Raw genomic sequence first — 23,551 nt, forward strand, 5'->3', positions numbered from 1 at the left:
TGTATGTTAATTTGAATGAATCATTCTGGCCTTTAGAGATACTCAAATGGAGAAATCCTGAGTTTACTGAGTGTGTCTCTGTATTTACCTGTGTGATCGTCGTTTTGACCTTAACCTTGGTGTATGTTCTCAGGTTTACAGGTGGTTTTAAACTCCATTATTAAAGCCATGGTTCCCCTGCTTCACATCGCTCTGCTGGTACTCTTCGTCATTATCATCTACGCCATCATCGGCTTGGAGCTCTTCATCGGCAAAATGCATGCCACATGCTACGTGATACAAACAGGTATGGTCGTGCAATGAGTTTTGTTTTATTTATTTTTTTCAGTATAATTTGGGAATCGTTCTGTTGACTTTAACACTGAGCCTACAGTGTGATCAGTTGAACGCATCACTTCTTAGGATAGATGCAGGATGTAGCCTGTGAGAATGAATGGACGCATGTACCTTGTATGTGAATGGTGGCAAGCTGCTGCAAACAGGACAGAACAGCAGATGGTGGATTAAATCCAGTGATTAACTGACTAATATCTGGCTATTATGTAAACAGCCTTGACTTTTACTCCAGCATTGCTTCCAATGTGGCAGAATTTTTCAAGAAATAAGGATAAATGTATGTGTTTGACTTAATCACAGGGACTGGTGGTGTGCTACACAGGAATATGACCGCCATTTTCCATGGAGCATCTCTCTCTCTCTGTTTCTCCTCTCACACACACCTTTCACCTAATCTTTCCCTCTCGTTCTTGCTTTGATCTGTTTGTTTGTGAACGTCCGGAAAAGCATTGTAGACTTAAGTCAAGAGGTCATGACGGAGCAAGATGGAAGCTCCCTTTAATCCCCCTCCCTCCTGTCTCCTCTGTCAGTCCTGAGAAAAGCACTTAGTTTGTGTTTTGTCTGTGTGTGTGTGTGTGTGTGTGTGTGTGTGTGTGTGGAGGGGGGAGGTGTTCAACGTGTCATAATTTTCTGCAATGGTTATATAATGATTGCATGATTACAGAACATCTAGTAATGAAGTGTAACCTTGAGGTCTGTGTGTTTGGTGTGCTGAACTCCGTGTGCTTGGTGATACAGATTGAAAAACTATGTGATAGTCTTAGTTTAGAGTAATTATAATAAGCATAATGGTCATAATAAACATGATATACTGTTTTATACTGTGGTATGCAAATTGACGATTATCATACCGCCTTTATCTGCTCATCAGTTGGATTTATTTCTACCATATTAGTGTTATAAAAAATATATTTTAATTTTCTATATTAAGTTTCATCACAGTCGGAGGAAGGCATAATATATGTGAAATTATGATAAAGTTTTATTGAACTAATTCACCCTTTTGTTTTCATTCCGTTAAAGGTCATTATTACAAATTATAACAATTTTGTGATGCCGTAAAACTGTCATATATTCTAAGATTGTTATCGTAACATTAAATTCTCCTAGCTTTACAACCATGGTGGTTTTATGTCATGTCAGTCATTCCACACACTCTTCTTCTGTGACATCATTAATATGATGGGCTTGTGAAGTGGATGTCGCTTTTAATTGTTTTAATCTGAGCATCTTGTCGGCTTTTATCATGCACCATCATACCGCTGATTAACAGATGAAATGGTCTCACTCTGTGCCCCCAGGTGCCCTTGCAGAAGAAGAGGCTAGGCCGTGTGCGGTATCAGGGCACGGCCGCCACTGCCTGATCAATGATACAGTTTGCAAAGAGGGCTGGCAGGGACCCAACAACGGCATCACCAACTTCGACAACTTTTTGTTTGCCATGCTCACTGTGTTCCAGTGCATCACCATGGAGGGCTGGACCGACGTTCTCTACTGGGTAATCTGCCACTCCACATCAAATTTACCCTGGTCACACCCAAACAGGGGCCACGTTTTCAGTATATTGATCTATGTGTCTATTGGTGAGATTTTTGATTGTGAACCTTGTGAAAGATTATGCTGCTTTTGGCATATTTGGGGGGAATTATGAAGTGATGCATCTTGCACATTTTGAGGGTTCCAGGTAAAATAAGGTGATTTATTTGTTTTGATTGAGCCATACTGAATTGACTTATTTGCTAGAGAGGGCAATTCAGTGTTTCATCATTTTAAACTCAAACATTATATTTTGCGTCCAGCTCATCAAAGGATGGTTGTATTAGAATTCATTGTAGTCTGAAAGAAATGACATTAACTCGACACTTTAAAGGTGATGTGCAATATGCAGGCACGTATATTCATATAAACTAAATATATAAAACCAAAAAAGACTTTACCATTGTATTATTGTATTCACAGTGCAAACTACTGTAATATGGACACAACTGACTAGATGACATAAAATGTGACATGTATGTCATCACTTTACAGGACAGGATAACACTGATGTCTAAAGATGATAATTCAAAAGCTTTACCTAAAAACTTTGCAGGCTGCTGTACAAGACTCCCGATGCCCTGTCTCAAACAACATTATGTTACACTGTACCCTAAGCCTGAAACACCACCTTTCTTTCATTAAAATAATGAGCACGTTTAAAACATAATCAACAACAACAAAAAATAATTCAGTCTCACTTCAGAACCCTCAGCTTCTCATTAGCAAAAATCCCAGACAGCTTTTAATTGGCCAAAACACTCAGCACTGAAGCTCATGAGTTTTCATCACAATCCACCCACAGATTTTTATTGATGGAGACCCTCATCTTTGAAATAATGAACCTCTCTCCCTCCTTCTCTTTCTCTGTCACCCTCTTTGCCTTTCTCTCTCTCTCTCTCTCACACACACACACACACACACACACACACACACACACACACACACACACACACGCACGCACACACACGCACACACACACACACACACACACACACTCTTTACTTCTCTTATGCATGTGTGTGTTACCATGGCAATCCCATGCTAATACTGCTGTGAGAATGGCGAAGGAAGGAAACTCAACACAAAAAGAAGACAGATGAGGGATAGTTGGACAGATAGATTGAATCTGACCTCTGACCTTTCCTACAGAAATCAATCATGTATGGCTGCAGGGTGGGTGGATGCATTGTGCTGTGATTGGAGGCAGTCGGACTTGGTGCTATCTCTGGTGCCATGCCAGCTGGTGTGGGTTTTTTTGTAGAGGGAATATCAGTGTTTAAGTAGAACTGCATGCATATACACGCAGCGAAGAAAAGTTAATTGTCAACTGTGTAGTGATAATTTGGACTGTGTGAAAGCCTAGTTGTGTGGTTACACAAGGATAGCTATCGGTAATCACCTTGGAGTCTCTTTGCCAAACAGCTCTATTAAAAGGCACTTTAACTCTGTATTGAGGTCACTTGCCACGGCCACCTTACTAATACGATACGATACGATACGATACGATATACTTTATTGTCCCGTTTGGGGAAATTTGTCTTGGACACAACAGCTGCGCTATAAATGCCTTGACAGCCACAATGACAGCAAACAATACATCATCAGCCATACCATCACTGACAAATACAGAAACAGTATTGCACATATCCCATACATAACACATACATACACTATTCATGAGTAATACATGCTAAAAGATCACCATAATAAATAATCAAAACACTCAATAATCAAATTATTGCACAAATATCGGCCTCAAGCAGCATTATTTAGGAAGTTGATGGAGGTTGGAACAAATGAATTCTTAAAACGGTTGAGTTTACAGTGAGGGACTCTGTATCGTCTGCCCAAGGGTAGGAGGTTATATTCTAAATGAAGAATATGGGATGGGTCAGTCACTATCCTCTGGGCTTGCCTAAGAACAGTTTGTTCATAAGTAAACTGCAAGGTCTGATTTCAATCACCTTCATGGCCGTGTGCACCAGACGAGCAAGTAATACATATCTTATGTTCTAATACATCCTCCACTCACTACTGACCCAGTTGTCTTGCTCATGGTGCACTGTAGTGTTCACAGTTCCTCATCCAGTTTTAGCTGTAGCTTAGATTTGGAGACTTCTTCTCTTTTGAAAGACATGGTGGGCTTCGATTACATTTTAAAATGAAATGTAAAATGTAAAATCCACTACTGGAATAGTAAGCAAAATGGGAGTAGACACTTGATTACACCCATATGACCATGTGGATTTACTTTCAATAATGATTTATTATCAAGGCAAGACCAAGCACTGTGACACTCTCCACGGCACTGATCCTCCTGCTGGGACACGTCCATCACTAATAGGTGATAATATGTGTGGTGTCTGTATAAAGGTATAGGTTAGTAAAGGTGTTTTTTTTACTGGCCGAGGGATGTGAAAAATAGCAGGCACCCACAGTATTCCAGCCCATTACTCATTAATTCTTGAACAGCTGCAACACAAAGCCTGCTGTTAAACCAAAGTCTGGTAGACTTATACTACATATTAAACTACACTGTAAATTTCTACTGATATAAATATATAAGACATTTAAGACATTCAGTCAATTCACTCTGAGTTTCAGGAAACAGAAAAGAATGGAGAAATGATAATGGGAAATATGAAAAGAAGGGGAAAGATAATGATGCATATTACATGAATAAACCAGGTACAATATGGGTAATCCTCTCTTCTCCCTCTCTGTTTGTGTTTCTATCTAGATGAATGATGCAATGGGCTTTGAGCTGCCATGGGTCTACTTTGTCAGTCTGGTCATCTTCGGATCCTTCTTCGTTCTCAATTTGGTTTTGGGTGTGTTGAGCGGGTAGGTTTTGTTTGTGCCTGTGTTTATTTGTTTTTTTTTATTTTATTTTGTCTTTTCTTTTATTCCTTTTGCCAGTATGCCTTTTTTCCCTTATCTGTAACTGATGATTTTCTATCACTGGTTTATATGTGCTAATCTCCACCAAACACCTCATCAGACACCAAGGATATTAAAATAAGTATTTATCCTTATACCAGGAGGGGCAGGTGTATTTGATAGGTTAAATGTTTATCTGTTTTTACTGATCCTCTACAATAGTATCTGACTTATACCTTATCCTGTCCAGAGAATTTTCCAAAGAGCGAGAGAAGGCCAAGGCTCGCGGAGATTTCCAGAAGCTACGTGAGAAACAGCAGTTAGAGGAAGACCTGAAGGGCTACCTGGACTGGATCACCCAGGCCGAGGACATTGACCCAGAGAACGAGGAGGAGGGAGATGAGGAGGGCAAGCGAAACCGTGAGTTACCTGGATTTAATTAATTCTGTCGCTGTGTACTTGTTTAATGAAGAATGCAAACAGAACTGTGAGTTACCAAGCCTTATGTTCTTCTGCCTCTAATAATTTTGCCCGATTGACAGTGAACGGAGGCAGGGAGGAGGGCAAACCATTGCTCATGTATCTGTCGTCCACTCTGACAGGCTCACTGATGCTTTGGCATGTGTGTCATAAAGGAAATATTTTCTGTATCTGGAGAAGGTTGCCCTGGCTCAGCTGTGTCACTCTTACACTGACACATATTCACTTTACATGACCTTTTTTTCCCCCCACAATTAGATGTTGACCAAAATGTAGAAATGACGAACAACGACAGTCAAATCTCATATTCAGTACAAAGGGACAGTATCATAAGACTGCAGACTACGCACAAACGTCACCTCGCAACGATTCATTCAGTCTTCAACGAAATCTGTCTTTCTCCAGGAATCGAACAAACTGTATATTCAGGACTGAATTATTTCAGAACATACCGAAAAATATGGAGACATTCACCATCTGCTGCTCTATTTTTCTGCTACTTTACAGTGCCGTCATCTATGACATTGCTGCCTTCAGATGGGTCAAGGATAGAAGGATTTGTTTCCATGCACATCTTCTGTTTGTTCACATCACTTGTACATTAGTCACAATGTGCTGCATTGTCACTTAGTTGTAAATATTTCACGTACAAACACAGTAACCTCAATGCATTACACACAGAGATACTCCTGATTATCTGTCCAAATTAGGGTTGCAATAGTATTTAGGTTCCACGGTTGACAGCCATCATACCATGTACGACTGCTGATCTAGGGTATTGAATTCTACCAACTTCGTGTCATTAAAAAGATATACAGACAACACGTTTTGTGAATTTACAATTAAATTAAGGACGATTGTTAATAATAGCAATACTACTACTACTACTTCTACTGCTACGACTACTACTATTAATTATAATAATAATAATATTGATAAAGCAGACATAAACTCTGTGTAGGCTAGAGGAGTCGTGATCCATTTTCTGTGGAGCACCAACACTAACCAGCAACGGGCTTCTCATGAGTGACTGTACTTCAGTCAAATGCTGCCCCTCTATTGTGTTTTTTCTTCCTGGATTTGTGCCACACGATTTCCTAAGAGCAAACCCCTCTCCTTGCGGTGGCTGTGTCATGATTTTTGAGTCTTGGCCATGATTTTTGCTTGTGTGCGTATTTGTGCATATGAGAGAAGAGATGTAACTCATTCTCATGTGAAGGAACCTTATTCTTGGAACAGGATGTTTCAACTCACTAGTACAGAATTAGGTTAGGTTAAGTTAAATGCAGTTAATATTTACTTTAAAGAGCACCACAAAATGTCTTCTAATACTGTCTTTATGGTACACCTTAATCACTGTATGTTTTTTTCTTATAATAGTTGTTTCTTTTCTATTATATGAACGCGATCCTAAAATTCTCTTACATAATCGTTATTAACAACAAAATATTTTTTAGATGTTTGGCATGAAGAAATTCAAACATAGTGATACGAGAGAAAATATTGCTAAATGTAAATCTGTATCTATCCTCGCCCCACCGATGTTAATTGTTTAATTGTGTGTGCCGCATGTTGTGACAGAGCAGTCTATCAGGATCGACGTCACTGAATGCACATCACAGTGTGGGCAGTACACGTGTTATCTGACAATGTCCTGTCCCCCGTAGATTTCTCCCTTTCCTTTTGTTGACTTATTGGGGACAGGACATCAAACACAACATACTTACTTACTCTCCTTATATCCTGAAACATTCCCCCAGTCATTCTTTTCAAAGATCATACATCATTTCAGAAACATCTTGTGTGGACGGTCAGTGCATTAAGTATCAGAATAGTATAAAAGTATCAGAATCAGAAATACTTTATTGTGTTGTGTTTATTGTGTATTGGGTTACATTACAGTTGCTCCTTCTAGGATAGAAATGTCACAGCATAGAATTATATAAGAAAAACATGAAGTAGCTAATTGAAAGTATATAAGAAAAAAAATATACGACAATGAAAATATAAAATAGAAGCGTAATAAGATTAAAGGAATTGCTTAATGTCTTGCATCAGTTGTGTCTGCAGTAGTTCTTTACACTTCTAGCTAAATTGTTGTCTTGTTTTGAATATACAAATTATTGAGAATAATTCTGAATTCTTTCCTCACAGTATACCTCCTTAAACTTTCTCAGACCATTTAGTGAATTAAAAATAGATTTATTGTTACTGTAGGAGATGCAGGGCTGTGGTTGTGTTGCTGTACCAAGGGGGAGAATTTTTTATTTTTTGTTTATTTTTTTTGTCTTTTTTTACAATACCAATTTACTTGGGTCATGCTACAAAACCCCATACCAATTGCTGAAACAGTGTCAACATTTTATAAATAGTTAATGATAAATGGATTAAGCATTAAGCCTTTGTGGCTGTACCAGTGACGAACAGAGTGTAGTTATGTGTCTTCCATCACACCTCATACCTCTCTCTTTAGCATCAGCCCCTCACAGGCTCATATTAGAAAAGACCCGCCTTCTTGATATTTGGCAACCGATCGATAGGACGTCCAATCTCTGATCTGAAGCAGGGTGATGCAAAATTTCACACAAGATGTTTAATTTGAATCTAAAAACAGCTCTAAACAATATTCAAAACATATGATAATTATTTTAACAACTTATAAATGCAAATTATAGGCAGACAACAGTAGAATCTTTTTTAAATAAAACATTGTTCATTTTAAGGACAAATGAAACAAATCTTCTATGAAAGTAGATGGACAAAATTCACTAATTAGCACTAAAGCTCGTCCTTTTTGTGAGTGTTTTTCTCCTTCTTTGTCCTCTTCTCTTCCTTATGGAAGACCTTTCCATCTGACTGCTTCATCCAGCTCAGTTTGATGTCCTCAGTCCCTTCTTCATCATTCATCCTCTGTTCGAGCTGAGATACAAAAAAAATTTTATTTTCTAGAGCTTCACTCAGAGATGATCCCTCACTTGACACACTTCCAACATTTCAGTTTCCCTTCCTAGAAGCTCTATTTTAGGTATTTTTATATTCATATTCAATTGCATTTGTCTCACCTGCTCATATCCGGTTCTATAGCTGTTTTATTGATTATTCTTAAGAGCAAATTTTCAATGATCATGACATAAAAGTCTTACACTGCGTGTCAGCCTAATTACACAGTATAAATGATTTTTTGTTTCTATTTCTATATATATTTTCAAAGATGTGAATTGCCTTCTTTAAGATGTCCTCCATCACGACAGGGTCATTCAAATCCAGAGAATCGTCCTGTTTCACCAACCTCACTCTTATCCTTTGCTTTTGAATGGGCAAGACTTTTTCTAAAACAACAGCAAAAACAGACAAAAAGACGTTACAATATAGTAGTAGCCATTCTTTCAGATTTCTAAACTTTGAATATTGAAAGCATAAACTTTGCATGAAACTTTGCTCGTAGCATCACTAGGGTCTCTACTCATGAACAAGAGCATCCTGACAGGCAGGAGAGTAATGGTGAACCGCTCCTTAAGCGTGCCTGTCAGGTCGCACTCGGGGATCGACACTTTTTGCCTGCCATGACGGCAACGCGCAGGAGGTGCAGCAGCTAACGTGAGTAGTTCAAAAACCTTCTTTTTCATTAACTCTGTGTACACAAACAATGTTCTCAATGCTCTTGTTCATGAGTAGAGACCCTGGTGATGCTACGAGCAAAGTTTCATGTTGTGTCGAGCCTTCTTAGTGTTCAAAAAATAGCGATTTTGATGCTAGCATGTCTTGCCCCATGCACTCCCGTTCAAAATTAACGTGCCCAAAACCGAAACTACGGTAAATCTTAAAAGTGCCTCTTTCGTCGTAATTATGCTTTCACACGAAGGTTTGACTCATATTCAATCCCAAATAAAGCCTCGGTTGCTTTTTGGCGAGAGTTTCGCTTTAACTATACTGTGCACCTTGAATCTGACTATTTTACCATTGGTTATTGACTGTTAATCTCTGCATTCTTGCATTAATGAGGCCAACCTATAATCCGTGGTTGATTGCTAATACTGATGCTAATGTTAATGCTCCAAATAATCTCATGAACACATAACCGATGTTAAAACATCATTTTCTGTCCTTAAATTGGTATCTTTGGATGTTATTTTTCTCCTCAGTTATTGTTTTGAGGCAATTTTATGCCTCTGTGCCGTGCCGTACTACAGTATGGATAGAGGCATCGTGTTTCCATGTTGTCCATACTACTTTATGTCCGTCTGTCCGCAGGTCCCAATTCTTGTGAATGCATATCTCATCGCCACACATTATCACACTTTGAAATTTGGTACAGATGTCCACAATGACTCAAGGATGAACTGATTGAAATTTGGAGCCCAGAGGTTAGAGGTCAAAGTCACGGTGACCTCACAAAACACATTACTCAAGAATTCATACAATAAGTACAATACAATTTGACCTTCAAATGTCTAGAGAAGAACCTATATCTACATCTAATAATGGAATAATTATATTACCACTCACCCTTGTGACAAACAAAGGCTGTCTCCCGATTGCACTTTACGTCCGCCCATTTGTTGTTGTCTTTCAGGTCTACTAATACACAAGTCTCATCCTTGTCGCGGTTATCAGGTTCCTTGTCTGACCAGTACCTAAATGAGGAGCGAGTTCCATCTGTCCACTTCCAGGCATCTCTGAAAAGACCGATCCAGACTCTTTGTCCTTTATTCATCAGGTTTTTTATCTGTTTGTTTTCTACCTTATTTCTCACACTGGCCAGGTCGGTGTAGTACCTTCTGCAGTAGTTTTGAGCCACAGTCCATGTCATGGTGGTGTTAATCAGGACCAACTTTTTATTTTGTCCTGAACAAAGACAGGTGGAATGTTGTGTTGAAACACCATACATTTACATTAGTGTGCCATTCATCGGTGGCAGTATTTGCCACGACAAATCCATTAAGATATAAAGAACCAGATCAATAAATTCATGAATTTGTGAAAGTAATTATTTAAGACATTGTCATCACATGAAATGTTACTAAGAGTATTTTGTTGTGTTCTTATTACATGTATAAAAGTGGTCCTTAGAATCCACACATCAAGACCCAATAAAACCTTTTTTGTTATGTTTCTTATATTAAGTCTGAGCATGAAGGTGAGACCTACAGTAGATCTCTGTAACACCACCCATATCTCAAATAACGATAAAAAGAGATGACACGTGGATGAGTTAGTGAGAAAAACTAGAACAGAAGATTGACATTCAAGCTACATAAGAAGTAGGATATTTATCACCTTTGGCATGAAAGCAGACTGCTAAGTTTTCTCTTTTGCAGCTTGTAGTGCTCCATTGTCCATCTGAACCCATCTGTGCGCAGTGTTGGACACCTCCTTTGTTTTTTGGGTTTCCAGGATACCAATTCCTGTACTCTCTCTCCCCATCTTTGTAGAAATTTCCATCTGTCAGTGACCATCTCCAGCTGTTGATATCATCATACAGTCCTATCCAGAGAGACTGAGAGCAATATTTGTTTTATTTTTTTTTATAGCCATAATATACATGACCCCATTTTAATGAGCATAAGAAAATGAACTGAAAAAACAGCAGCGTGCAAAGTTGATATTAGTTCCTTTTTATGAGTGGTGGTGGGTGGGATTGATCCCATTTTTGAAATCTTGTGTTTGCAAGCATTTCATTTTGCAGTTGATTTCCAGTTTAGTGATATATATGATTAAAGCGAGGGTAGGTGATGAATTTTAGATTAATTTTTTGTTTGATTTGTGCAAATTGTCTGTAGTAACCAGTGTTGGTCAAGTTACTTGGAAATAGTAATTAGTTACTGATTACTGATTACTTCTCCGAGAAAGTAATCCAGTTACTTTACTGATTACTTATTTTCAAAAGTAATTAGTTACTTTACTAGTTACTTTATTAAGTTACTTTTCAAAAACATGATGCACAACCTGAATACGCTATAAAGCAATAGACCTTTCGTGGCAGCAGGAAATAAATGGACAACAGCTAGACATGAGATAAACAAACCCAGTGTTAGCCAATATTACAGTAGCACCAGCTCCCAAAGGGCTTTGCATCACTACCCACCTCTTCTAGTAGGGCTGGGTATTGTTAAGAACCTCATGATTTGATTTTGATTCTTTCCGTCGCAATTCGATTCAATATCGATTCGATTCAATACTGATTTAAATGCTTCGATATAGATTCAGTAATAAGCAGTCATAAACAAATAATTCATTAGAGTACATGTTGATAATTTTCAAATTCAAAAAAGTAATCTTAAATTATAAATCTTTCCTCTAGGAAGCTCTAGTTGAAATGTAAACAAAGGCACACGATGTGTTAAGTTATAAAATAGTGCAACCATAGTTAAGTTGAGAAAGTGCCATTGTTTCTGGGACTGCATGGTACATTTTTATCTGACATAAAGAGACATAACCGCAGTCCCTCCGCCCTCCGGCTAGACGCAAGGGGGTAACACGTTGACACTGACCCCCCTCTCTCCTCAGAGGAGAATGCTACTCGCGGGCGCACGGTGCAGCGGCCTGGGTGAGACCGGCTGCGCTGGGAGTTTACGTTACAGTCTGCGAAAGAGCGGTGCGTCAGACATCGTCTACCCGCCTCCGCAGCTCCGACGGTCTTTCCACGGCGCATCACCCTCCGACCCTCAAGCGAGATCGCAGGCGAGGCGCTTCCAGCTGCTGGAGGCGGGGACCGAGAGGCGTCCGGCGAGGGACAGCCGCTGCAATCAGCCCTGCATACGTCATTGTCACTCACGAGACAGTCTCAAAAAAATCACGGTTAAGTAACGCAGTAACGCAGCCTGCTTGCGGGAAAGTAACAGTAATCTAATTACTGTTTTTGCTATTGTAATCCCTTACTTTACTCGTTACTTGAAAAAAGTAATCGGATTACATCAGTGGTAGTAGCTGTAACAGCAAATACATTCTTAATCATCAATCATTATGAAATGATTGGAGGTTGGATACTTTCAAAATCTATCTAGGTTTTCAATCAAAAATATGCAGCTGCTAAAGCAGTCCACTGAGGATCAACTGCAACCATCCGATCAAGGAAAAGTCACTTAGTTTTGTTCTCTCCCCCTTGATTTAACATTTATTCAGCACGGATGGTGTGCCTTAGCCTTATAATAAGTATGTTTTAGTGTGTAGAAGTATTACTTTCTGCTGTAGCTCAAGTCCCACAAACCCACAGAGCTATATTAAGTGAGAGTTTTCTTCCCATTGCAGCCTGATTTAGTACAACAGTCACTGTGAGTGCAGAAGAGTGCAGCAGTGCAGTACACATAAGTAAAACCTTTACATTCCCTGGCACCCATCTCCTATATCATTGTCAAAAATGGCTTTGATATGAAAGACAAACAAATTATGGAATTGGATAGAGAATTTACCCAAGGGAGGCTACTCCAATGTATGTTGATCAAGTCGTTCACAGCCTTCACATCCTCCATGTTTTCTATCGTAGCAAGGTCTGTGTATTGTTCTCTGCAATGTTTCAGTGCCTCGGTCATGTTCCTTTGTAGATTATAAACCAAATGATACTGACGTCGAACATGAGAGAAGACCGTGCACAGCACTGTAGCAAGAAAAATTGCACAATGATTACTTTTTGTATGAATATAGTGGTGTTGTAGAGGATTGCGTTTTATCTGAAATTTCTAATTTTGCAATAATAGTAATGGTGAACATTCAAATTTGAATATGGTGAGATGTTTTGTTTAACACCCTATCCCTGGTCATACCCCACCCTCAAGTGTAACTGTTCTAAAAACTTTGAACAGCTCGGCTCCGAGAAATGGTTAAAAAACACATCATACGCTCCTCTTTTCTTTGTATAAATCAGTATACAATGCACTTTAGCAAACAGCAGCCTTAAAAATTGAAACTGTACTTTCCTGAGGCAGCCAGGATGCTCAGCAGGGCCGTCTTCATTGTGGCTGCTCGCTCTTTCTGTCCGTCCTGACAGCTTCACAACTGTTGAGGCGATGTATGTCTGTATCAGTTTGATGTGACTTCAAGCCAGAGAAAACAAATTATGCAAATTGGATACGGTCTGTCCCTTTCCATCACATTTGTATGTTTGGCTGCTGATGAATTGAGTAGTTATTATCAGACAGCATTTTGAATATTGTTTACTACCAAAAAACATGATTTGAAACAGTTGATAATCAGCTATGTTACCATCTTTCATTTTTTTTATATCTGTCTTTGTATTTCGTACATTTTTGATACTTGGTTTTAAAAATATGGTGTCACCTCCAAGTGAGGTTGGTGGTTGTGCAAATTTGCTTTGCTTTTTCAGACGCCAGGCCTGCTTGGGTTTCTGTCCTTTAGTGACCAAAGAGTAGGATGATGAGGTCAGGTCAATGATGTGTGGATTTGAATGGAGTGTGAATGCCTTTGTCTATATGCCCAGTGACAGAATGCCAACCAGTCCAATGTATTTGTGGTACCGAATCCACCAAATAATTTTCCCCCTATAAATGAGTAGTTGAACTGGAGTTCTGAAGTGTCATTAATCATAACAAACAAAACCATTTGAAATCCACCTTCTACTTTAAAAGAACGTGACTGTTTGTAAGCCTTAGTTATTTTGAGTGTGTGTGAATAAGTCTTGCTGCATCGCTTCTCTTCTTAACACTGCTACAGTGCCTTAAAGCCTTCCACAGTGCAGTCAGTAATCACCCTGCTTTCACCTCTGCTGTATTAGACTAGACACCCAATACAGCACACTAACTTTCTCTCCTTGATTCCTTGCAGTGTCTGTGTGCCTTGCAAAAACTGTCTGTAGATTGCTGCTAACATTAGTTTGTTCTTTTCCCCTCTGTCTCCTCTTTCTTTCTTCCTTTCGTTTCTTCATATCTTCCTCTCTTCCTGCCAACAGTTGTTCTTCTCTGCCTTTTATCTTCTGTTGTCTTACTTAAGTCGTGTTTGCTGCTAATCCTTCCCTCTTAATATTGTATTGATAGTTACTTTGTCCAGAAATCATAAACCTAAAATTGAGCAAAGATGAATTAAGGATTTGTTCAGGCTGCTATTGTTAAGAGTATGGATATTTTTTGTATGAATTAAGAAGAAATATGACCAAGATGTTTGTATTAAGCAGGATGTTTAACAGTCAATGATCTCTGGTGGACAAACAAAGAATGACGCTTCCTCAAAACTACCTCAGACATACGATTGGCATTTTCTGTGCAGCTATAAACATAAATGCCAGTACTGCTATATCTGCCATAAGTTAATACATATCGTCCAGGCTGATATATCTTTGATTAGTTTTTGTCTGCTACATGGCTATATCATCAGCTATAATTAGCAGATATCTTCTGTTAAATGACGGTGAGCTGGACATTGTAACTGTGTATGTACTGTAGTCGGTATACCAGCTGTCTCTTCACGTACGTTGTTCTGCTGTGTACTGACTCACTGCTTCCTCTGCTGTCTGGCTGTGTGAACTGCATGTTGGTAACACCAAGGGGTCACGCTGGCTGACCTCACTGAGAAGAAGAAAGGGAAGTTTGGCTGGTTCACCCAGTCCACAGAGACACAGGGTAAATGTGTTTGTGTGTGCATGAGTGTCTGGGAGTGTGTGTGTGTGTGCGCGTGTGCGTGTGCGTTTTTCACAACAATTCATCTTTGTCCTGGAGGAGAGTTTCCTCTTTAGCCTGCGTGTGCTTTGCTTACGCTTTTATTTTTGCTTTTGCGTTTGCATGCCCTGTGTTGTTGTTTCCATACCTAAGCAAATTCATTTCATAATACCCAAACATGTACACCATATCATCCATCATCGCCTTTGCATCACATTGTTCCTGACAGGAAAAATGAGTGTGTGTGAAATGCATCAACTCTTTGTACTGTAGAGCAGATGAGAGGCTGATTCACTGACAAGCAGCATCTTGTCAGAAAGCAGCTAAAGTCATGGCACGAATTACTTTGAATTCACAACATTCTCTTTGATTTTAATTTCAATTCCCACTACTGTTACTATACATAAATAGAAGGCCTAGTATCAAAAGCCAGAGCTTTAGATGAATAATACATTTTAGTGTGACACAGTCCAAAATAAATCACGCAAATCTGTGTGAATTTCTGTTCTTTGCCACAAAAATTGCTTTAATTGAAATTTTGACCGGGATTGTTTTTTTCCTGCAACATTTACTTGTGTTTATTTTATTTAAATATTATATTATATAATATTACATCCTGACATGCCTTGTAATGTATAGTAATGTATACAAATACATGTGTTTTTACGTGTTTACAAGTGTTTTCAGTCAATCTCAGTATTTGTGTTCATATCCCTCATCTAATCATAATCATTTTGTGTTCCTTTCATTTTACAATTATAAAGACAATATTTTATGCATGTACAATATTGTATATGATTTCCAATACACAGTATGTTGTAATCCTGTGACTTTGTGACCAATACTTGTTGCAGCATACAGACCTGGACCAAATACTTTGAAATGTTCAATGTAATCAGTACTGAAAAAGATCAGCACAAGCAAAATCTCAGTGATTTGTTATCCGTTTGTGTTTCCAATTGACAAATTAATGATAAAAAAAAAGACAAGAAAGCCAAAGTCCAATTTGACTCAGGTCTGGCAGCATGTACTCACCGTGACTTGATCCATGCAGAAACCTTCAAAGTCATCATTTTGCAGTGCTCACAAAACAGGACGGCTGGTTACACATGAGATCCAGGGGTCCATCACAAATTGGATACAATCAGTGTTGGAGACCAAAAATGTTCTGTACTAAAGAAAAACCTGGCAGAATTTCCTTTAATTAACACTAAACTCTGAGAAGGAGTCACCCCAGCATTTTCTATATACACCTGCATTTCTTGTGTTTGTTTTCTGACGGTTTGGCTTGGCCTACAAGTTACGTGACACAATGAAAGAAAACCACAATTTCAGTCGACACTGACGCTGAAAAGGTAGAAATGCAGACTCAGTTCTACATAAATGGCTAAAATCTAAAAAATATGTGCTTTTTGTAAACAAGAAAGTTGTAATCATCCTGCAGTAGTGGCAGTCTGACAAAATTATTCCTGACATTCAACTTGAAACTCAATTCATCACCCTGGAACCAAGCCAAACCAAAAATGCATGTGTGTCAATAGCAAAATGAATTTTATTGTGAAATTTTGTGGGGAAACCTGTTTCCACCGAGACACAATATTGATGTTCTAAACCTCTCCATTAATGTGGCACTTTATCATCTCACGTTACTTTTTGTGTGTATGACACTACAGCGAGCATACCCACGAGTGAGACCGAGTCAGTGAACACAGACAATCACACTGGAGTGGAGGACAAATCACCCTGCTGTGGACCCCTGTGGTGAGTGTGATGGTATTATTATTATAATAATCTGATAAAAAGAGGTTGACCTCCTATGATTGACCCGATCAAGGACGGCTGACTGACATAGTGGCTGTTTTACATGTTCAGAGTGTGACAGTACAAATGTTGCTGCTCTTAATTTAAAGTTGGCTCATCTTTTATTCTCCCCAGTCAAAAAATTACTAAGTCAAAATGCAGGTTAGTACCTTGGTGCTGTATGACACTGCATGGTTGTTGCCTTCTCCATTCGTTGTCACTAAATTTATCTTGCATGGTTCATTCTTACCTCGTGTTTGACTTTGACCGGGTACCCAATGTGTTCATCCAATGTTTTTCAGCTGACCCAATGTTTTGTTTCTTTTTCCTGTTCTTGCTGCAGTTTCATCATTGTGTTTATTTCCCAGTTAACTCACCCCAACATATTGATATTAGTACAAAGTGTTAATTCCAAAACTTCTATACTATTTTCCATTGTCCATTGTCTTCATTGTCGCTCATCATGTCTTACGTCGGAGATTAATTCTTCTGAGTACGGCCGTTTGATCCTGACTATTGATTCTAAAGTGGGTTTATTTGTTTGTCAGTCGTCAGTGGCGACGCTGGAACCGTTTCTGTCGAAGGAAGTGTCGCGCTGCCGTGAAATCAGTGACGTTTTACTGGCTGGTGATCATCTTGGTGTTCCTCAACACACTCACCATCGCCTCCGAGCACTACAACCAGCCAGACTGGCTGACTGAAGTACAGGGTATTTATTCAGCTCCATTATGCTTCGTTTGGTTGTAAAACATTCAGGTCAGTTTTGACTTCGACTTTGAGATTTTTGATGACGTGTTCCTAAAGTAAGTCCTCTGCTCTCCAGATGCAGCCAACAAAGTTCTGCTGGCGATGTTCACCTTGGAGATGCTTGTGAAGATGTACAGTTTGGGGCTGCAGGCCTACTTTGTGTCTCTTTTTAATCGCTTTGACTGCTTCGTGGTGTGTGGAGGCATCATAGAGACCATCCTGGTGGAGCTGGCCATCATGTCTCCTCTGGGCATCTCTGTGTTCCGCTGCGTACGACTGCTTAGGATCTTCAAGGTCACACGGTGAGCAATAGAAAGTCATGTGTATGTTTGCTGGATGCGATAATGGTGACATAGATGTTTCATTCTTTTAAATGAAATAGTACAAACATGTTTTAATTAGATTTGATCGGCATTGGTTTTGAGTTTTAAGCATTATTCAGACGTGCAATACGCAAGCCATGACCGGAGCAAAACTCGTCCAAAAGTTGCATCCATTACTACCAACAGAAATACTTAATCAAGAAGATAAATATATAAATGGAGGATTATTCATAGGGCAGGGTCGCCGTTGAAATCTGCTGTTGTTAAAAAAGCACAAATCATTTTCAAAAACTAAACTAGTTAAATGTTACATCTGACATAAGTCCAGTCTCTGACTGACATGACGCATACCTTAGATACCTGAGATTTAGATGTCTGTGATATTATTTTATCATCAAGGGGCGGCTGTCACAGTTTGAACAGCTTGCTGAGGGGCACCCTGAGTTTTAGTGGTACTTGTGATATCTAATAAAAGCGCTGTCTGAAAAAAAAAAAAAAAAATCCAAACAAAATAACACCTGAGCTTGCCTGTGCTTAATATTGGCTTCATGTCTTGTTCAACCAGTATCATAATTTCCATAATTGCCCCTCATTACCTTCACAGTGGTGTGTGTGTGTGTGTGTCTTAGGCATGTGGCGTTCACTGGCTTTAATTATTTTCCTCTCCAGTCATTGGGCGTCTCTTAGTAACCTGGTGGCCTCTCTGCTCAACTCCATGAAGTCCATCGCCTCCCTGTTGCTGCTGCTCTTCCTCTTCATCATTATCTTCTCCCTGCTGGGCATGCAGCTTTTTGGGGGCAAGTTTAACTTTGACGAGACTGTGACCAAAAGGAGCACGTTTGACAACTTCCCGCAGGCCCTGCTCACTGTGTTCCAGGTGAGGTTTTATTCACATAATCTGGGTACAGAACAAAACTAATTCAACATACAAACTATCAATCAAAATCTCTGTTCAGTAAATAAATCGAGTTGACCATTAATTTTAATTTTTGAATTTTAAAACATGTAATCTATGAAATTTTCGAATCTTCTAATAATTCTGTTAACACTTAATCATAAAAGACCTCTGTACAAACCAAGTTTTTTATTTTATGGCAACAACATCAACAGTTCTACTCAACAACACAGTGCAGGCTGTCAGATTTCAAAGCCAGACATTTCAACCATCTGACCAAGAAATCACTGGGTCCTCTTTGAATCCTGCAACATCTAGCATCGAGGCTGTCTCCAAGCGTACTTACTATTTTGGTTCATGTATGTGCAGCAGCACTGATGTCAACAAGAGCGAAGTTGCTTCTTCAGGAAATTATTGTATGAGGATACACATTACTAGTAAAAGATAGGATAACACTTTATATTAAGGCTGTTTTAATAAGTGTTAATACGTATTAAGGCAGGTCCTGATAAGATGCAGGTAACATAATGTATCAATGAAACTATATCAGTGTTAATAAAAGCATCTTAAACATGTTTATTGTGTGATTAGAACACATTTATAGGCACGTTCAAGAAATGTTGTTACCGTATACAGACTTCTTAAGAATGTTAATAACAGTCATATGAGTTTCTTATAATTGTCTATTACATCATAAACACATTGATAAGGGCCTTAGTACCCATTTACTACACTTAATACAGGGATCCTAACATGAAGTGTTAACATAAGTCTTTTATATGTGATTATTTGGGTTCACATCAATCTTGTCTAGGTTAAATGATTGAAGTGGCTTCCTCTGTGTATTGTGTTCACCAGATCTTGACAGGAGAGGACTGGAATACGGTGATGTATGACGGCATCATGGCGTACGGCGGTCCGGCCTCCTCTGGAATGGTGGTCTGCATTTACTTCATCATCCTCTTCATCTGTGGAAACTGTATCCTACTACTGGCCACAAACACACACACATACACATACACACACGCTCACTCTTGTCTTACGTGGAACACAGACAAAGAAAAATCCACATTTTAAGACTTGCCTGGTTTTAATATAGAGCCAGTTGGATTCTTTTGCTTTATTGGTCAGTGTTTTCTCCTTAAATCACATGACCAGACATCCTGCTAAACGTCTTCTTGGCCATCGCTGTTGACAACCTGGCAGACGCTGAGAGCCTCAACACAGCACAGAAGGAAGAGGAAGAGGCCAAGAAGAGGAAGAATAGTGCCAAGTACAGCTTAGAACAACTCAACATTACACAGTTTATTGTTTAATTGTTTTTGTAGACTTTTGTCACAATTGCCACGAGCACTTTCTGTTGGCAGAGGGAAATAGCCTTCTGCGTTGATGGTTACTTCATGTTTAATGTCTTCAACAGGGATGCCGGCACAGAAAAGAGAGTTGAAATAATGGAGAACAAGGACGGAGAGACCAAGGTAAAAGATCAAATAAAAATCGCCCTGTATAAATCAACTTTTATTATTAACGGAATGTGAAAAATGCAGCCATCTGTCTGATTTTTATAATGCTAAACCCGATCGCTGTGTGTAGGTGCCAACAGAGGCCTTGCTCGAGGAAGACAAAGAGTTGTACCCTGCCCTCGACTCTCCAGGTAAAAGTGAGGAAGAAATAATCTATTTGTGGCACACATAATTATGGCGCTCAACATCTGATATACATTAAAGAGATATAAACATATCAATAAATATGCAGATGTAATACCTTCACCATCCATTAGATGAGATCAGTCAGAGCGATCATGTAGAAGAAGTTGTGTATGATTCAGCTAGGTATTACGATCAATTTGACTATTAACACTAAATTCAAAGATAAATCAATACATTTCACAGTAGACATGAATGTAAATCATCACCTACATTAACACAAATATATGGATCCTAACAAAATATTACAAGACATAATCTTGTACTTTAACACAGCACAGAGAAACAGATTGAAAGGATTAAGAAAACTCTGGTTCTGTCTCTTAGTGTGTGATGATGAAGACAATAACGAAGACCGCCCAGAAGTCCCGTCAGGACCCCGTCCTCAGAGGCTGTCTGAACTCACCATCAAAGAGAAGATTCAGCCCATCCCAGTGGGCAGCGCCTTCTTCATCTTCAGCAGCACCAACCCGTGAGTCTCAGACGTGTTGTTGGACGATATCAGTACTGAGGAATAGGAACCAACTGTACCTTTTCTTTTTCTTTCCATCATAATCTCTTCTTCTTTGTGTTATTTTCTGCCGCAGGATTCGTGTATTCTGCCATAAGCTGATCAACCATCAGATCTTCACCAACCTCATCCTGGTCTTCATCATGCTCAGCTCCGTCTCTCTTGCCGCTGAGGACCCAATACGTAACTTCTCTGCTCGCAATATCGTACGTAACCCCCACTGGGACTGTAGACTTCAACTGTCCTTAAAGGCAACCCCTGTGTTATTTGGAGGGTTCATTTGTCTCACTGTAGTTCATTAGTCTCTACAATTTGACATGTCACAGTAGGCAAAAAGGTGTAGAAAAAAGATAAATGATGGCTGAATTCCATTTAATTAATTCAGTTTCATCTTTCACAATGTCATGACTTACTGAGACATGTGAACAGAACAGAGCCACCTGTTGAAAACATGATTTGCCTAATGACAATCAAATCACATACAATTGAAAACTACCTGCCATTGTTACATAGAAACACACAGTAAACAGGCAGCATTTTATGCTGCGAAGTTAAGTTAAGTTAAGTTAAGAATATTTACTAATATGTGGGACCAGTGGTTGTTTTGGTTGGATTTTTATTCCTTAAACTCACACACATTTTTTGCTCTCCTACTTACCAAAATGTGTCACTGCCACACAACACTATCCTGTTTCTCCAGCTGCTAATTCCACATTTTAGCACCGCGAAATTATAGAATATAATTACAACTATAATATAATTATAGTCCACTAACTTTGGACAAGATATTGAACTTTTCTAGCTAGGATTGCTCAGGATTGCTTAAATTATTGCTCAGTGATGTGAAAGAGATTCAGCAGGGCTTTATTTAACTTTTAAATATTAATTTCTGTTGTTTTCGCAGAAGACTTGCTGCTCTTAATTTATGAATTACAAACTATTTTCTTTGTTACACTGATAACACTGTTTTTATATCAGAATCTTTCCTTATACAGTTTTAACGTGCTAGTAGTTAGGAATCGACCGATTATCAGCCTGGCCCATAATCAGATCCAATATTAAGCATTTTCCGATGCTGACTTTCTGATTTGTCCATTATCGGAATCAGTGTTTTTTTGTTTGTTCATTTATTTTAGTTTTTGTTATAAGTTAATGGTCTGACTCTGTAAAGTAACTAATAACCACTTATACTAAAAAAGATACCTCCAAAATGTAATGGAGTGAACGTGAACGTGTAAAGTAGCAGAAAATGGACATACTCAAGTAAAGTACAAGCTCGGTTTTATTTTGTTATTTAAATTGTATTAAGTAGAGTGTTTGACTAAAATATATTTAGCTAAATTCCATCGCTAATTATTCAAAAGTTTCTAAGATTTTCATTTGTTTTGCAAATGTGTTTTGGTTCCAATTATTGGTTATCGATCTCCCTGATAACTGGTCATTGGTATTATACAGGTCATATCGGTCGATCCCTACCAGTAGTCATTGTTCACGTGCTTTTGACTCTTACTGTATCAATATACTGTATCTGACTGTGCTGTTATCCTGGAATGACTTGATGACTTGAACTTGTGCATTGCCTCTTGCAGATACTTGGTTATTTTGACTATGCTTTCACCGCAATCTTTACTGTTGAGATCCTGTTGAAGGTAAATGACCTTTGTGCTGTGTGGTGCTGTGCTGAGTAGAGCTTCAGTAACCCTGCGTGCTTATGTCACTCTGATTGCCTCCTCAGATCCTAGGCTATGCAGACTATGTCTTCACTAGTATGTTTACATTTGAGATCCTTATTAAGGTAAACGATGCGCTGCCACCGCAACAACCCACCACTTCCAAGCTTGCTGCACACGTCCTCCTTCCCCTCATTTTTTGTCTCTATAATTTTTGTTCAAAATGGCCGCCTGCCTGTTCTGTTATCACGGCGCCAAATCTGTCAACATGGAGATCATGCGTTTACGTCAGATATATATATTAATTTTTTTTCTGTGTGTCAGTCACTTCTCCATCACGGCCCACCTCCCCTCTTCATCCTCGACCTGTTATGGACCAGTGGCTCTCCAGAGTACAACTACTTGATCTCAAATATACAATTTTCTTTTGTTGTTGTAGCTGATTTGACACTCTGACTCTGGTGGCATTTTGAAACTTTTCACCAACAATTATCATTTTTCAAAATGAAATTTTTTTGATTTTTAATTAGAAAGATATTTGTATCTAAAACTCTTAAATGTTCTTGACTGTGGAGAGATGAACTTGAACATCAAGCTTTACATCCTACTGCTTGGTTGCATACCGTGCACACAGATGTACCCCTTTCCTTGTCTGTTTTGGCTAATGAACGTCCACAGAATGTGCTTGAAAAAACCCTCAACAACCAGAAACAGTTGTAGTATTTTGGATGTTAAAGTGAAATCCTTTGCCTCACCCATTTGCACGTGCATGCCTGCATCAGGTAAATCTCATGTATTATAGCTTAAGCCAACAATTTGATCAGGAGAAGATTAAAGGACCCGTTTCATGGAGAGTGTTTATATTACATTTTCAACAGCTTAATCTGCACCGGAAATTAGTGTAGTAGATTTTAGATAATGTTCCCTATGTCTTGTCTGAACATTTTGCATTCTTTATGATCTGTCTACTTTTGGGTGTGTATGTGTGTGTATGAGAAGTACTACAATATTTTTGAGTGTTTTTAAAGATGCTTTTGTAAGCGAATACACACTTACTTA

The 23,551-nt window shown here is 38.8% G+C and overlaps 2 protein-coding genes across 2 annotated transcripts in view; one reads left to right on the forward strand and one right to left on the reverse strand.

Annotated features, from left to right (window-relative positions):
- cacna1db (calcium channel, voltage-dependent, L type, alpha 1D subunit, b) overlaps positions 1-23,551 on the forward strand; it is a 95,783-nt gene that overhangs the window by 43,091 nt on the left and 29,141 nt on the right. Inside the window, exons 6-22 of the mRNA XM_030423347.1 lie at positions 134-286; positions 1,638-1,834; positions 4,616-4,719; positions 5,006-5,175; positions 14,730-14,804; positions 16,514-16,601; positions 16,776-16,802; positions 17,189-17,349; positions 17,464-17,689; positions 18,380-18,587; positions 19,464-19,584; positions 19,764-19,878; positions 20,026-20,083; positions 20,199-20,259; positions 20,639-20,783; positions 20,899-21,028; positions 22,558-22,617. Of these exons, the coding sequence (XP_030279207.1) occupies positions 134-286; positions 1,638-1,834; positions 4,616-4,719; positions 5,006-5,175; positions 14,730-14,804; positions 16,514-16,601; positions 16,776-16,802; positions 17,189-17,349; positions 17,464-17,689; positions 18,380-18,587; positions 19,464-19,584; positions 19,764-19,878; positions 20,026-20,083; positions 20,199-20,259; positions 20,639-20,783; positions 20,899-21,028; positions 22,558-22,617 (2,099 nt within the window). The remainder of the gene's footprint in view (positions 1-133; positions 287-1,637; positions 1,835-4,615; positions 4,720-5,005; positions 5,176-14,729; positions 14,805-16,513; positions 16,602-16,775; positions 16,803-17,188; positions 17,350-17,463; positions 17,690-18,379; positions 18,588-19,463; positions 19,585-19,763; positions 19,879-20,025; positions 20,084-20,198; positions 20,260-20,638; positions 20,784-20,898; positions 21,029-22,557; positions 22,618-23,551) is intronic.
- On the reverse strand, positions 7,528-10,076 carry LOC115585172 (C-type lectin Cal-like). Its single transcript, XM_030423354.1, has 3 exons — positions 9,742-10,076; positions 8,458-8,564; positions 7,528-8,154 (listed from the first exon to the last, which is right to left on the reverse strand). The coding sequence occupies exons 1-3, from the start codon at positions 10,043-10,045 to the stop codon at positions 8,014-8,016; spliced, it is 552 nt and encodes a 183-aa protein (XP_030279214.1). The 5' UTR covers positions 10,046-10,076; the 3' UTR covers positions 7,528-8,013.

This window comes from Sparus aurata, chromosome 7, assembly GCF_900880675.1.
Source record: "Sparus aurata chromosome 7, fSpaAur1.1, whole genome shotgun sequence".
NCBI lineage: Eukaryota > Metazoa > Chordata > Actinopteri > Spariformes > Sparidae > Sparus > Sparus aurata.